This window comes from Rhinatrema bivittatum, chromosome 8, assembly GCF_901001135.1.
Source record: "Rhinatrema bivittatum chromosome 8, aRhiBiv1.1, whole genome shotgun sequence".
NCBI classification, from domain to species: Eukaryota; Metazoa; Chordata; class Amphibia; order Gymnophiona; family Rhinatrematidae; genus Rhinatrema; species Rhinatrema bivittatum.
In genome coordinates this window covers 236,121,559-236,137,450 of record NC_042622.1, presented here as the reverse complement: position 1 = coordinate 236,137,450, position 15,892 = coordinate 236,121,559, and the positions used below count along the sequence as shown (strand labels likewise).

The following is a 15,892-nucleotide window of genomic DNA, read 5'->3' as shown; positions in this document are numbered from 1 at the left end:
ATTTAGTACCTACTTTTCCGCCCCCCCTGATGTAATTTTATCCAAACTGGGGAATGGTCAGGCCATGTAATGTTTCCTATCTCCGCCTCCATCTTATTGCTCACCAGTGCCTTGTCAATAAGAAAATAGTCCAGACGTGAATATGACTGATGAGGGTGAGAAAAGAATGTGTAGTTATAGGTCGTAGGATTCAACAAACTCCATATGTTGGTGAGGCCGACATATGGAGGTGGTTGATATTTCAGGTTTTGTTGGGTTTTTTTTTGTTTGCACAAATTTCTACAAACCTGATTTCACTTTCTCATTATGGGTATCAAGTGTAGACTGAGGAGGGAAAAAATGCATAGTATCCATTTTAGAATAAAGCTGTAACATAACAAAATGTGGAAAAAGTGAAGGGGTCTGAATGCATTGTAAATCCACATCTGAGGCTGAAACAGTTCTGGTTCTCCAAGGACCAGGATTTTTCCCTCATGTCCTTTCTTTATTTCAGGCTTTCACCATATAGTCCTGTCACTTTTCCCCGGCACCATTACTTATATGCACAGCAGTTCAATGCAGACTGCATTTCTCCAGCACGGTTACTTCTCTGTAGCTGGGCGGATTGCCACCTCCCACTTGTGGGAAAACCAAAGGCTGAATTATTCACTTTCAGGGGATAAGGACTTCAGCCTTTTCCTACTCCTCTCGCTGCAGTCCAGTAGTCCAGTAGTGGAATTTTGTGTTATTGGGGATTTTCTCCACTGTCTGGACCCACAGGATTCAGCTCCTCATTTCCCCAAGCTCCCCCTGGTCTGGTTCCAAGTGCTTCATATATCCTGTACACTTCCTTCTTAACTAGGTCACCACCTGCTTCCTGGGTTTGTGCAATCTCTTGCCCTCAGCTCCAAGGCTCTCTGGGAGCTGTAGTTGTCCCCCTCCCCTAGCTCTGCCTATACCGGCTTCTTGTTTCTTTTACTCCCCTTTAGTCTGAGTAAGGGAACATATACCTCCTGTTACAATACTAACATCCAAATAATACTTACCATTGTTATAATACTATTAGATATATGCTGTGTTATGCCTTCCCAAAAGAGGTTGTGATCTAAGCGGCTTACCTGAGGCAACAGGAAACAAAATGACTTGCCCAAAATCACAATCCCTGGTTCTCGGCCTATTGCTCTAACCACTAAGCCGCGCCTTTCCCTCTCATCTCCACAGGCTTGCTGGCGATCATATAACGTGCGGCGGATGCTGGAGGAGAAGACTAGTGCTGCTGTTTACATCCAGGCCATCTGGAGAGGATACAGACAACAAAAGTCCTACCGGCAGCAGATGCGGAGGCTCCGGAGCTTCCAGGCCCTGTGCCGAGGATACGTTCAGCGGAAGAGGTAGGGTGAATGAAGAAGTGTTTCCCAACCGAGGGCCCTGATTTACTAAAGCTTTTCTCCCATTCTGTGCCTGTGGCCAAAAAAATAAGCTTTGGGTTAAATTTTTCAAAGGTTATATTAGCCAGCTAGATCAAAGTAGCTAGACTTTACTGAAAGTCATCTTAATGTGGTTGGATAAGTTAAGTAATTTTATTTTAAATTGGCTCTTTCCCTGTACGTACCCGGATCAGTCCAGACTCCTGGGTTTTGCCTCCCTTCCAGCAGATGGAGACAGAGAAGCTTTAATGGACTCTGCCCTATACCCTGATGTGTGACCTAGAGTCTTTCAGTATTTCTCTGTCTCCAGCAGATGGTGGAGGTGCAAATCCCTTCAGTCTGGTTTAGCTAGTTTTTACTTTAATTTTTAGGATTAGATTCTAGAATTTGGTTTATTTTTTATTCTAAGGCTTTCCAGTTTAAAAAAACAAACAAAAGCAAATAGTCTTTAAGCCTCCCAGGGGGTTGTCAGGTCTTGGTGGGATCATCCCCCCTGGTAATAGAGGCTGATGAGCAGGGGGTTGAGGACCCAGTAACTGCCAGCGACTGAGGGTGATACCAGGGAGCCCGGTTCACTCCCTCTCATAAGGAAGAGCGCAGAGCCTTTAAAAAAAATTTAAAAAATTCAGGTATTTCTCTTCCTTCATTTTACCGCCGACCCAGCATCCTCTTCGGTGAGGACCAATTTTCCTTTAGTGAATTGGGCACTGTTGGTTGGCAGCCTCTGTCAGCAGAAGATTAAATACTGGTAAGAGACTAACCTCCCTCCTCTCCACTTCTTTTAAACCAGGTTTCAGCAGATGGTGCAGAAGGTTGAGGCAGAAAAAAGAAAAATGCTAGAAGCACAGCAGAAAGAGCAGGAAGCACGCCAGAGGCAGAAAGCTGAGGAGGAACGGCAGCTGACAGAAATTGCGAGGTTGGGTGGTGGTGCCAACAACAATACCGGGCACGTCCGTAAAGAGAGCCCACAGCATGAGACCTGTGTCGCTCAGAGCGAGCGGCTGGAAAAGCAGATCCCTGACGGCGAGAGGTCCTTGCTAGTCTCCCAGAGGAGCTGGTCAGAAAATGCAGAGAAGGCCGCCAGCAGCCGAGAGAAGCGAGAGAGCAGGAGGCAGAGGGGGCTAGAACACAACAAGCTGCAGAACAAACACATCTTTTCCTCGCTGGATGAGCAGCAGACGCCCTCTGGCAAAGACGGTGGCGACCTTGAGAAAAGAGGTGAATTAAAGGTGGCCCAGGAGCACAGCCAACTCTCAGGGGAGGAGGGATCCCAGGTTAGCCCAGAAGGGAGCACGGAAGTGAAGAAAACGCCTCCAATCAGCGACATCAGCAGGGAAATGCCGGGCATTAAGGGGGACCACGTAGACTCCAAATCCGAATCATTGGAAAGAAAGGGGACAACGGTGGTACAGGAGAATCAAAGGCACCAGGAAAAGGACAGTCAAGACGACAAGCTGCCAGACAGACCATCCACTTTGCCCCTGAATCTAAATAATCATCTGTCTCCAGTCATGGAAAACTCGGGAAGGCAACCAGAATGCCCCGAAGACAAAAGCAAGCCAAGTGTGACTCAGAAACCACCAAGCCGGGACTTGGAGAGCCCCAGTACCTCCCCCATCCAGAGGTACAATGATCAGGAGAGGCTGAAGAATGTGGGGGAGAAATGGAAGGAAAAGAGGCACCCTGACAGTGGACAGAATGAGTCTGCCGCGGAGATAAAAATGAACGAGAAACCCTCAACTGGCCAGTCAGCGAGAAAGCCCTCAGTGTAAGAGCACATTGGCATTGAAATTCCTCGTGCTGTCATTTGTCACTGGCATTATGGGCCGCAGTCATAGGGGTGACCACCTAACTCAGCCAGGGCAGCTGCTCTGCTAGCCCATTGTTGGCGTTTCTCAGGTTTCTACTTGGCAGTGTGGTGATGTGGCATTGTGCGGGCACAGGGGGGCAATATTCTATTATGAATGTAAAGGGGGCACAGTGGGGATTTTGCCCTCTGGTCCAAATTCTGTTTACAATATTTTGTAGCTGTTCAGCATAGATAATATCTGCACAGAACAAATATATGCTTGCGTGTCCTGTAAAATGGAAGGCAGTCAGAAGTCCATACAGTCTGGGCTTCAGATTGTCCAGTGGCTTTTGCTACATAGAAATTCCTCTTTCCTGCTAGCTCCTATTCTCAAGAGCACAAGATATGCCTTACTGAGTCAGACCAAGGGTCCATCAAGCCCAGCATCCTGTTTCCAACAGTGGTCAATCAGTCACAAGTACCTGGCAAGTACCCAAACATTAAATAGATCTCAAGTTACTATTCCTTATTGATTAATAGCAGTTTATGGATTTTTTTTCTCTAGGATCATATCCAAACCTTTTTTAAACCCAGGAGGAATAGCCTACTGGTTAGAGCAGTGGGCTATGAACCAGGAGATCAGGGTTCATCCATTGCTTCAGGTACAAAACTTACAGGCCGATACTGTTAACCTGTGGTTGGAGGCGCATTTTCGAAGCACTAGCTTATTAAGTCGGAGGTCCCAAAGATTAAAAAGAAAAAGAAAAAATTTAAAATCTCACGAGTTGAAAACCGAGCTCAATTTTGCCAGCGTCCGGTTTCCGAACCCGTGGCTGTCAGCGGGTTTGAGAACCGATGCCGGCAAAATTGAGTGTCGGCTGTCAAACCCGCTGACAGCCGCCGCTCTTGTCAAAAAGGAGGCGCTAGGGACGCGCTAGTGTCCCTAGCACCTCCTTTTACCGCAGGCCCTAATTAGCATATTTTTATTTACTGTATCGCGTGCACAGGACACTGGCCTGTGCACGCGCCTGGATTGCGGGTGCTCGCCCGCTCTCCCACGTTTCTTTCTGTATCGGCCTGTTAGATTGTAAGCCCTCTGGGGATAGAGAAATACCTACAGTACTTGAATGTAAACAGATGTGATCTCTCAGACTGAATGTCTGTATATAAAAAAAAAAACTAATACACTAACTGCCATAACCACATTCTCTGGCAATGTATTCCAGAGCTTAACTATGCACTGAGTGAAAAACAATTTTCTTCAATTTGTTTTAAATGAGCTACTTGCAAACTTCATGGTGTTCCCCCTAGTCCTTCTATTATGAGAGAATAAATAACCGATTTACATTAACCAGTTCAAGTTTTTTCATGATTTTGTAGACCTCTATCATACTGAACAGCCCTAACCTCTTTAGCCTTTCCTCATAGGGCAGCCGTTCCATGCCCCTTATTTTGGTCACCTTTCTCTGTGCAGCTATATATCTTTCTCTGTGCAGCTATATATTTTTTAAGATGTGGCAACCAGAATTGTACACAGTAGTCAAGGTGTGGTCTCACCATGGAGCAATACAGAAGCATTATGACATCACCGTTTTATTTGCCATTCCGTTCCTAATAATTCCTAACATTCTGTTTTTGACTGCCACAGCACACTAAGACGATGATTTCAATGTATTATCCGCTATGATGCCTAGATCTTTTCTGGGTGATAACTCCTAAGACATAACCTAACATCGTGTAACTATAACATGGGTTATTTTTCCCTCTGTGCATCACCTTGCACTTGTCCACATTAAATTTCATCTGCCATTTGGAAGCCCAATCTTCCAGTTTCTCAAGGTGGTCCTGAAACTTATTACAGTCCGCATGAGATCTAACTACTCTGCATAATTTTGTGTCATCCGCAAATTTGATCAACTCACTTGACGTACCCCTTTCCAGATCATTTATAAATATATTAAAAGCCACCTGTCCAAGTACAGATCCCTGAGGCACCCCCAGTTTACCTTTTTCTACTGTGAAAACTGACTAATCCTACTCACTGTTTCCTATCTTTTAACCAGTTTGCAATCTACAAAAGGACATCGCCTCCTATCCCATGACTTTTTAGTTTTCTTAGAAGTCTCTCATGAAGGACTTTGTCGAACACCTTCTGAAAATCCAGATACACCACATCTACCAGTTCACGTGTCCATATATTTAACATCTTCAAAAAAAAATGTAGAGCTGTTCAGTTTGGAGAAGAGACAACTGAGGGGGGGGGGGGGGATATGATAATCTATAACATCATGAAAGGAGTTGAACAAGTTAATTACATCTGTTATTTACACACTCAGATAATAGAAGGACCAGGGGGCACTCCACAAAGTTAGCAAGTAGCTCATTTAAAACAAATTGAAGAAAATTGTTTTTCACTCAGCGCATAGTTAAGCTCTGCAATTCATTGCCAGAGGATGTGGTTACAGAAATTAGTGTAACTGGGTTTAAAGAAGGTTTGGATAAGTTCCTAGAGGGAATAATCCATAAACTGCTATTACAGTAATTAATAAGCAATAGTACCTTGTGATTTATGTAATGTTTGGGTACCTGCCAGTTACTTGTGACTTAGATTGGCCACTGAAACAGGATGCTGGGCTTGATGGACCCTTGGTCTAACCCAGTATGGCATTTCTTAAGTTCTTATGATAGTTTAGTTTAATTACTGGTTTTCTTTTTATTTTTTTTAACATAGAAAAAACATTTCATCATTGGATGATATTCCCACAACAGCTCTTCCTACACCGCCAAATCAGGTATTTACTTCTCCATTTCCTTAAAGATAGCGGTTTGTTTTCAAAACTCACTTGGTCTGTGATCACCCAGATGCCATGTGCCTGGGGCATTAACCCATGGCATGGGATTAGCTGCAACATCCTTTCCACCGTGGCACGTGAAGAATCTGTAGAATCCCCTTGTAAATCAGTATCAGGTGGATAATCAGCTTTTAGGCCCCACATGGTTAACTGTCAGGCCTCTGGAAGGAAGTATTCTAAGCATTAGGGATGTGCATTCGTTTGCGACAAAATAGGAAATAGAGATGATATTTCCTATTTTGTTGCGTTTCGGGAGGGCAACAAAACGATAAGAAAACCCACGAAATTTTGTGTGGTTTTCTTATCGTATTTCGGGGGGGGGAGAAAGGGCACATTAAAAGAAACAACCCCCCCCCCCCAAAAAAACCTAAATCCACCCCAACCCTTCAAATTTAATTAATTGCAACCCCCACCCTCCCGACCCCCAAGACTTACCGAAAGTCTCTGGTGGTCCAGTGGGGTCCCAGGAGCTATCTCCCCCTCGCAGGCTGTCGGCTGCCACTAATCAAAATGGCGCTGATGGCCTTTTTCCCTTACCATGTGATGGGCTATTGGTGCCATTGGTCGGCCCCTGTCACATGGTAGGAGCAATGGATGGCCCGCACCATTTTTTAAGATGGTGCCGGCCGTCCATTGCTCCTACCATGTGACAGAGGCCGGCCAGTGGCACTGATAGCCCCTGTCATATGGTAAGGGCAAAGGGCCACTGGTGCCATTTTGATTACTGGCAGCAGACGGCCTGAAGAGAGGGAGATCATTCCCGGGACCCCTGCTGGGACTACCAGGGACTTTTGGTAAGTCTTGGGGGTTGGGAGGGCGGGGGGTTGCAATTAAATTTGAAGGTTTGGGGGGTATTTGGGGTTGGTTTGGCGTGTTTTGTTTTTTTACAACCCCCGTTGTAATTTGGGTCGGGCTTCGTTTCTGGGGGGGAAGGGGGGGGAGGGGAAGTAATAGATGAAATAAAATCGGCCCGAACCGCAAGAAACTAAATTTCCCTCAGCGGGCCGATAACGAAGGCCAAGCCAAAAGGTTTGGCCGAATCACATCTCTGCTAAGCATGTGGACAGCAGAAGAATTAGGGAGTGTTTGCAGGCAATTTATTTAGCCCTTGTAAAGAAAACACAAAATCATTCATCTCTCTTAGCTCCATGAGGGTGTCAATTAATGTTTAAATTCTCTTCCAGTTCAGCCATATGCCTACATTAAGGATCTAAGTAAAAAGGGCACAGTTTATAAAAGAAACAAAAATTGAAACAATAACATAAAATGAAAATAATGCATTTTCAGGTCTCTCCAGATGGAATGGAAAGTGAAAAGAGCAGCAAAAAACAGGTTATTCAGAAGAAGAAATCCAATGAGCATCCACCCCACCCCGATGTGGGTGCAGAGTCCAAGTATGTCTGTCCATGTGTAACAGGGCGCCCAAATCAGCCAGCGTGATTTATATGGGAGCTCTTTCAAAGCTTTCTGCAGCGTCGGAAGAACTTGGTGCAGAGTTTCCACAGTAGGGAACGACAGGCTTGTGGGAGAGTAAGAGGCGGGGAAGCGAGAGTTGCCCCTGGGAGGGGAAGGAGACTGGGATTGAGGGGTGCTGTAGCCCCTGGGAGGAGGAGGAGGAGATGGGGATCGAGGGGTGCTGATGCCCCTGCGAGGAGAAGGAGACTGGGATCGAGGGGTGCTGTAGCCCCTGGGAGGAGGAGGAGATGGGGATCGAGGGGTGCTGTAGCCCCTGGGAGCAAGATGTGCCTGTGGGGAGGTAGGGGAGGGTATAAGAGCTGTATAAGCCTGTAGTAACTGGACGAGGAATGCAGAAAGACTATCTTATCTTATTTTCTCTAGACCGACATATAAAAGTCCTCTATACAGACTTTTGGGCAAAAGGCAAGAGAAGAAATATATTAAAGAGATCCCTCACACCCCTGAAGGGGGTGAGAACATCACATTGATGAGCACCGTGCCCGACACCATGGCAGCCAAGAAAATGGGAGAAGGTTTGTTCTGCGGTTTATTGTAGAAAGTGTTTCAGGGGATGCTGAACCCATGGAAATACTGCCCACGGGCATTCGCCGGCAATTCAGACCTTTCTGCCAAATCGGTATTTTTGTTTCTTAAACTTCTTTGAGATGCTCCCCTGTGACTGCCTTGACTTGCTGGGTGCTGTTTACCACAGAACTGGAAAGGGACCTGAAGAGGTCACAGAGTCTGGCCCTCTGACTCTAGGCAGGACCCCATTGTACTTGAACCATCCTGGAGAGGTGCGTTTAATCGATCTTAAAACCAGCATTCCGCTTGCCTCCGTTACTTCTTCCAGCGCACGGCCACCCCTAGATTTACCTCGGGGTGACTTGCCCTCCCCTGCCCAGCTAGGCCGGCTTCCAGAGCATGTGTTTTATTGTAACCAGGTTAGAGAGGCCTCCGGGAAAGGTGCAGGGGGTGGGGAGTGAAACAATGTGGAAAGGTGCAGGGGGTGGGGAGTGAAACAATGTGGGCATTCACTTTTCAGTTGTCAATGTGCTGTTTTATCCCCTCCCCCATCACAGCCGCCTGCACAAAAAGCAGGTACAAAATTGCATGGGTGCTTTTAGCACGCATACTTTTTTTTGCTGCTACTAAACTTCAAAAGGAAATGACAAAATTGTGCCCCTCCCCCCGCATAGTTGGGAAATTCTTCCTGATGCCTTACCTCCAGCGCTCCGTGCTACTTTCTTTCTTCTAGAACCCCCATGGTGGATGCAGGGGATTGCTTTCAGCTCACCACTTCTTGATTTTACAGGTTCATTACACACAATTCCTTCACTCTGTTCTCCTGATCTTACTGTGCATTTTTGCTCTCTTCTGGACTTTCTCAGGGCCGCCCATATTATCACCACTAGTGTGGGGGGGCCCAGAACTGGACATAGTGCTCCAGCCAAGGCCTTACTGACTTGGATTACGTGAGGAGCAGTTGCTTCACTTGTCTTGCATGGAATTAGTCCTATTATGAAGGTCAGAACAGTGTAATGGTTTCCTCGCTTCTGATTGGTCCGAGACTGTAGGCTGTGAAACGTCTTGTGTGACATCACAGACCGTGTGAACTCATCTGATCCGGCCAGTGTGTGCTTTAACCCAGGATGCACTGAACATGGCTGCTCCTGAGCTAAGGGATAGAGGCGGAGAGCGCCCGGGGATTTTAGGGGTATAGATGAAAGAATTTCAAAGGGAATGACTTGGCAATGGCATTCTTAGCTGATACAGGGTGAGTGAGGGTTCCTGCAAAGCAGAGAGGGTGCGGCTCCTCCTGAAATGTGCCTTTCCAGATCCTGTTCTTCCCATACGCATGTACAGTGCTGTTGAGCGCTCCTTATTTTTTGGGGGGGGAAGGAAATCATGAATTTCTGTTATAGGGAAGACAATTCTCAAAGCTCTACCTGTAGAAAAACAGCTGATTAAAAATTGCATTCTCCCCTCCCCCCCCAAATGCGGGTAAAAATGCCCACATGGGTTACAACCAATAGGTCGATGGAGGGGAGATTGCATCCCTTGCATTTTGAAAGCCGCACATTGTTTTCAGTGGGTAGATTTACACTCGCTTTAAAGCGGGTTGAGGCCCCGTCCCTATAAAAGGTGCATTTAAAAAGTGCAAGCCCCATCTCCCCTGCCACAGGGTTTCAAAATGTTATTGAAAAGCAGCTGCAAGCAGGCCCAGCTAAAGTTTGAATTGCCAGAGTTAACTTTGCAGAGTGGATCTCACTTTGTCATCACAGGTCGTTCCGGACAAACCGAGCCATCTTTCATTCCTATTGCATGCATGGATTTACAGTTCTGATTTCCTCTGAGGCAAGTAGGAACTATATTCCCAGCATGCACTGGGGGCAAAATCTGGACTTGATGGGCCTGTCCAGAAAACAGTCCCAGATTAACAAAGACACATGGTCTGGAAAGCCCTTCTGTATCACTCCCTTTAGGTAATTCCTGCATCAGACCCCAGTAAACGGTCTGGCAGCCTGACATCCTAAACCCTGGCTCTTCCTCTTTCCCTGCCCAGCAGTGTCTGGACCCCCTAGTCGCCTGCAGGCAGGGGAGCACAGCTTGAAGGAGTCATCAGCGGGCAAGCCGAAGAGGAGCCGCTCCATCAAAATCAGTAAGGTCACCACTGTGTCTGAGAAATGGAACGCATCAATGTACCGGGAGATCACCAACTCCAACGAACTGAAGCACCTGGATGACTTTCTCTTTAACAAGGTGAGCTGTATGTACGTGCTCCTCTGCCCACAGCTAAGCCTCGATCTCCTCTTTAGCAAGGTGAGGGGCATTCCAGCGCCCGCCCTCAAAAGAATCTTCACCTTCTTTTTTTTAACAAGGGGTATTCCCCAGCTAATCCCTGGCCAGGGCTACAGCACAATAAGTATGTGCCCACTATGTGCCCCCACCTCTCCCCCAAGATTCAGAATTTTTTCCCCCCACTTTTCTCAGCAATTTTTTTTCCATGATTGTGGCTGCAGCTCTTTTTCTTTGTCAGCCTCCTAGTGAGGTGTTGTTGATTAGGTCTCTGGAGAAATCGAGATGGGGGAGCGGTCTGTTCCTTTCCCTCGCCCAGCACACCATATTTGTTTGGGCCCCATCCCTTCCAAATAATCTAGCCAAGAATCATTTTCGACAGTCAGAATTCTGCTGCCGCCGTTGCCACTCCAAAAATTCATTTTAAAATGTGCCAACAGACATGCTTCTTTTTGCCCCTAATGAGTAATCCCCCTCACTCTACAGATTAACGACCTACGCTCTCAAAAGTCTGCCATTGAGTGCTTGTTTTTTGAAGCCACCGAAAAATTTCGAGGAAACATCAAAGCAATGTATTCCACACCAGTAAGTGTATAAAGTTACCCTGGTACCCCTGATAACCACATGATGATGTGTGATATGCCAACAGTGCATCACAGTAGAATTTCTACTAACAAATATGCGGAGGGAGGTTTTACACAATATTTAATTATATTTTTTTAACTTTTGCAAAATAAATTCCCTGTACGTACCAGGATCAGTCCAGACCGCTGGGTTGTGTCTCCCAGCAGATGGAGTCAGAGAAAAAAAACTGAAAGGCACCCCCCCTCTTACACTGGTGTGCCACCTGCGATCCTTCAGTATTTCTCTGACTCCAGCAGACGAGGGTGACAGAACCTGCGGTCCTGATCCTGTAAAAAAAAAAAAAGGTTTTTTGACTTAAATTTACCAGAAAGCCTGTTCTTTCTGAAGGATTAGTTGGCTACATCAAGCTAATTAAAAAAAAAAAAAAAAAGAGGTTAAAGTTAGTTACTTCTGTTCTTTGCTGAAGTTGGATACTGATCCTTGGTACTACAGGAACGAAAATTAGCAGGTAAGAACCAATTTTCCTTTAGTTGCCGTATCACTCATTGTTTATAATGTGTATTCAAATTTTTAAATGAAAGAGGAGATGAAAACTTAATAAATGTCTTGAGGATGTAAACTCATCAAACCTTTAGCCATAACCACCCCTCTCAACTTTTCTCTCACCCATATTCTTACCCCACCCCTTTTGTGTATACAGCTCCGCCAGGTACATTACATCCAGCTTATGGTAATAGCACACCACTCTTTATCTCAACACTAACTTTACAACACATAGTTCCAAACTTTTGTCCTTGAAATTCAACTGACTTCAGTCAATCATCTATGTAAAATGTGGCCTTGACTCTACAAGGCAGAAAACCCAAAATCAGGTTCCAAATACTCCGAAAACAGTACATCATCTTCGAATCTAGGTCTTCTACTGTCACTCACTCCATCACCTAGAAATCCATGAAAAGTTGTCTAAAATATACATCATCTAGAGCTATGGCAGTAGTAATTGTTTATAATTACTTCCCCCCTCCTCCCACCAGAATGGCCAAATTCACGCCGGTTACAAGGATCTGATGGAAAACTACCAGCTCTTGGTTAACAATCTGGCGAAGGAGAGAGAAGAAAAGGACGTGAAGTTAGTCCTGAATCTCTTCCAGTCCTTTCTTGATGAGTTCACGCGAGGATACACCAAGAAGGAGGATTCCGAGTTTCAGAAAGTAAGTCTTAAGTGTGAAACAGTACGTGCAGACTGGCATGGCTGCCCTGCACACAAGGGATGATCAGCCCTGTTAGTGAAAGTTCATCTTTATTTAATTAGAATATTGCCATCCAAAACATCAACCTCTGTGACTTGCCGTTTTGCAGGGAAAAGTTTTACAGTGCCATGTGTATGTACCCCCACCAAATATATGTATGGCTTTCCTGTTAGTCAACGGTGAAGCCATTGTTCCATTGATTATCAGATTGAACTAAGTCAGGGCTGGGAGTGTCATGGAAGCAATAGTGAGAGGGCTGGGGCACATCTTGTTACAGTCAGTGGGGCCGATGCAATACAGTACACTCAGTCCAGTGTATTGTTTTACCCGTGGTTGGACGCGGGTTTTGGATGCATGTTCACAACCACTTATTCTATAAGAGGATTAGCGCGTCCATCCCCCCACAAAGCTAATAGCACTCATCACATGCAAATGCATGTTGATGAGGCTGTAAACTATTCTCCCTCCTATTGAAAAAAAAATGTGCACCCAGCGCGCATGTTTACCCTCAGAAATTAGCGCCTGCCCAGAGCAGGTGTTAATTTTTGAGGAGCCCAAACAAGTATACAGAAACGAAAATACTGCTTTTCTGTATATCTTCTGACTTAATATCATGGCAGTATTAAGTCAGAGGAACCAAAAGGTTAAAAAAAAAAAAAAAGTGTGCTGGCGGTCAGGTTAGGAAAAGGCGCGTTCTATTAACGAGCATCCGTTTTCCTAACCCGCTGACAAGTCACTTCTCCTGGGCGCCTGCTGCCAAGGAGGCACTAGGGGTGCACATTTGTCCCTAGCACCTCCTTTTTAGCGCGACCCCTCATTTTAAAATTGGATTGAGAACCCAGGAGAGGTAGCTGGGTGCATTAGGAAAACAGGTGCTCAGCACCGAGCGCCCATTTTCTGCACAGATGTATTGCATCGGTCCCAATGTGAGGAAAAGAAAATCCATTCACTGGCAAGTCATAGCCTACCTTGGCCATAAGGAGTCACCATGATTTGGGGGGGGGGATAGAAAGACAAGTATGTCTGTGACTGGAGGGTGTGCATTCATTTTTACATGTGATCTTCCTGGCCAATTCGATTAGATCAGCTATTTCTGAAATTTACAGTGCACAGATGCACCTGACCCCTGGAAAGAGTAAGTGAAATGTGTGCTGGAGTTCTCTGTCCTACTTACACCTACACCACTTCTCTTCTCATCCTTGCCCCAGAGCAGCACTCACTTCCCCTGCATCTGATGTGGACTAAGTAAGAGCATGTATGTGTGTTCATTGCACTTGCTGAAAGCATGCCATTCTTATTTTAGTCTTCCCCTTTAAAATCCACCAATTCAGGAATTTGGGGAGTGATCATACCATGAAAGTTTGCCTTGGAGCTCCTGAAGCTCAGGAGCTATGTGTTAAGGTCATGCACTAACAATCACATGTCACAGAGCCTGTAAAACTATAAAAAAAAAAAATTAAAAAAAATTCCAGAACTAGAGTGCTGCTAGGTTCTGGAGCTGTGACCTGTGGGCCCATGGTCCTCTGAGTTACACTGGCATCATTTTGTACTGTTGGCCAGGTACTGGTTATATGCAAATTTTGTAAGAGCCTAGGGTAAATTATGCTGTTGTTCTCCAGCAGAGTAAAAACCAGAAGAAGAAACGGAAGCAGGATCAGATAGTAAGTATGACCTTCACACCCTACATTACATGGTGTTGAGCATGACCTTGCACAATCAGAATGTGATATGTACAAAGAGCCAGAGGATTCAAAGGCTCTGCTGCCTGACTAGGCTTCACAAGTCTTCTTGAGATTCCCTACCCAAAAGACAGAGGCTCCCACCCCACCACTCCCATCTAACTGAGCATAGCTTTGAGCTACCATTTCAAATTCAACTTACTAATGAAACAGGAGAGTTAGGGCATGCCAACAGAGAGGTTCCAATAAAAGCAAGCATAGTCCATGTGCCCATAAGTAAAAAAAATCACCTGAGCTAAAAATTTTCAAATTCTCCCAGGACAAGCAGGATGGTAGTCCTCACATATGGGTGATGTCATTAGGCGGAACCCTATTACGGAACACTTTTGTCAAAAATTTCTAGAAACTGGGTGTCCTTGCTGCGATCTTCCATCGGGGCTAGAGGGATCTGGGCGTCCACGGTTCCCATTGATGCTGTGGAGGCCACCATCAACCCCGTCGCGGCCATCATCGATGCTGTCAAGGATGCCATCGGGGCCTGCCTCTGTGCCCTCGACTAACAAAACGCTCCAAACTTCGGGATCTCAACCAGAGCCCCCGTGTAATCCTTGGGCAAAGAACAACACCAGGAGCAGTTGAGGCACGGTGACCGTCCGTCACTGATGCCATCCAGGACAGCTGTGGCATCTTCCTCGGTGCTGGAGAATGACTGGGCCGAGTACCGAGGGAAACATTGTTGCTGGCACCGATACCGCATCGGCATCGATGTCCATTGAGCCAGTTGCGAAGCAGGCGTACAAGAGTCTCCATGCTCTTCTGCACCCAAGGCACTGAGGCGTTCCCCACCGACACCGGTGCCGGGTACTGAGCCACCACAGATCCATGTGGAAGGGCCAGTATCACCTAGCCTGCCTCCCTCTGTAGCTGCGTTACCTATACCAACTTCCAGGGAGGAGCTGGATGCCCTCGTCCACCAGGCTGTCCTCGATGCCTTCCGGAGTCTACAAACTCAGTTGATGCCAGCCCCGTACCGGCACCAACACCAGAGCCATCGATATTCGCACCATTGCGACACCACCTCGCTGCCCTCATCGGTACCCTACCAACGACAGCCTAGTCATCAATGCTGACTCGTCCTTCTGAGCCTCTACAGGCCCCTATACCTATCCCGGGATCCTCAAAGGGCGATGGGGACTCTAATCCCGCTTCAGCACTGATCCCATCGAGACCTAAACCAACCTCTTCTCGGAGCCTTCTCCACTAGAAGAGTGGAGACGATCCCTCCAAATGACATCTCCTTTGCCACTTTTGTAAAGGAAATGTCTGACACCATCCCTTTTGACCTGGTCACTAAAGAGGACCAGAAGTTTTCGGGAGGGTCTAAGTCGTAAAATCCTCCGGGGATCCATGTTAGTGTCACACATTGCTGTTTACCAGCTATGTTTGACACAACACCAATGGAACCTCATTGCCTTCAACATGAAGTTCGAACAACATGTGATTGCTTCAAAACGTCCTCCCGTTGCCAGCAACAGGACTCTGTACTAGATTATTCAGCGTAGTTAAATCACAAGCGGATTGTGATACATTACAGGAGGACCTTGCAAGACTGGAAGACTGGGCATCCAAATGGCAGATGAAATTTAATGTGGACAAGTGCAAGGTGATGCATACAGGGAAAAATAACCCTTGCTGTAGTTACACGATGTTAGGGTCCATATTATGAGCTACCACCCAGGAAAAAGATTTAGGCATCATAGTGGATAATAATTTAAAATAGTCGGTTCAGTGTGCTGCAGCAGTCAAAAAAGCAAACAGAACGTTGGGAATTATTAGAAAGGATATTGTTAATAAAACAGAAAATGTCATAATGCCTCTGTATCGCTCCATGGTGAGACCGCACCTTGAATACTGTGTACAATTCTGGTCGCCACATCTCAAAAAAGATATAGTTGCGATGGAGGAAGGTACAGAGAAGGGCAACCAAAATGATAAAGGGGATGGAACAGCTCCCCTATGAGGAAAGACTAAAGAGGTTAGGGCTGTTCAGCTTGGAGAAGACACGGCTGAGGGG

The 15,892-nt window shown here is 46.1% G+C and overlaps 1 protein-coding gene across 13 annotated transcripts in view; it reads left to right on the top strand.

The window, feature by feature from the left end:
• MYO9B (myosin IXB) overlaps positions 1 to 15,892 on the top strand; it is a 330,363-nt gene that overhangs the window by 244,994 nt on the left and 69,477 nt on the right. For 11 of the 13 annotated variants that reach the window (XR_003858374.1, XR_003858373.1, XR_003858375.1 and 8 more), the window contains 9 exons: positions 1,201 to 1,370; positions 2,197 to 3,174; positions 5,927 to 5,987; positions 7,335 to 7,441; positions 7,887 to 8,038; positions 10,072 to 10,268; positions 10,791 to 10,889; positions 11,924 to 12,100; positions 13,759 to 13,800. Coding sequence is in view for 10 of the 13 variants with exons in the window: in XM_029614164.1 (XP_029470024.1) it covers positions 1,201 to 1,370; positions 2,197 to 3,174; positions 5,927 to 5,987; positions 7,335 to 7,441; positions 7,887 to 8,038; positions 10,072 to 10,268; positions 10,791 to 10,889; positions 11,924 to 12,100; positions 13,759 to 13,800 (1,983 nt within the window). In the remaining 3 variants the exon portion in view is untranslated. The remainder of the gene's footprint in view (positions 1 to 1,200; positions 1,371 to 2,196; positions 3,175 to 5,926; positions 5,988 to 7,334; positions 7,442 to 7,886; positions 8,039 to 10,071; positions 10,269 to 10,790; positions 10,890 to 11,923; positions 12,101 to 13,758; positions 13,801 to 15,892) is intronic. The other 2 variants (XM_029614159.1, XM_029614160.1) reach the window with 2 other exon arrangements.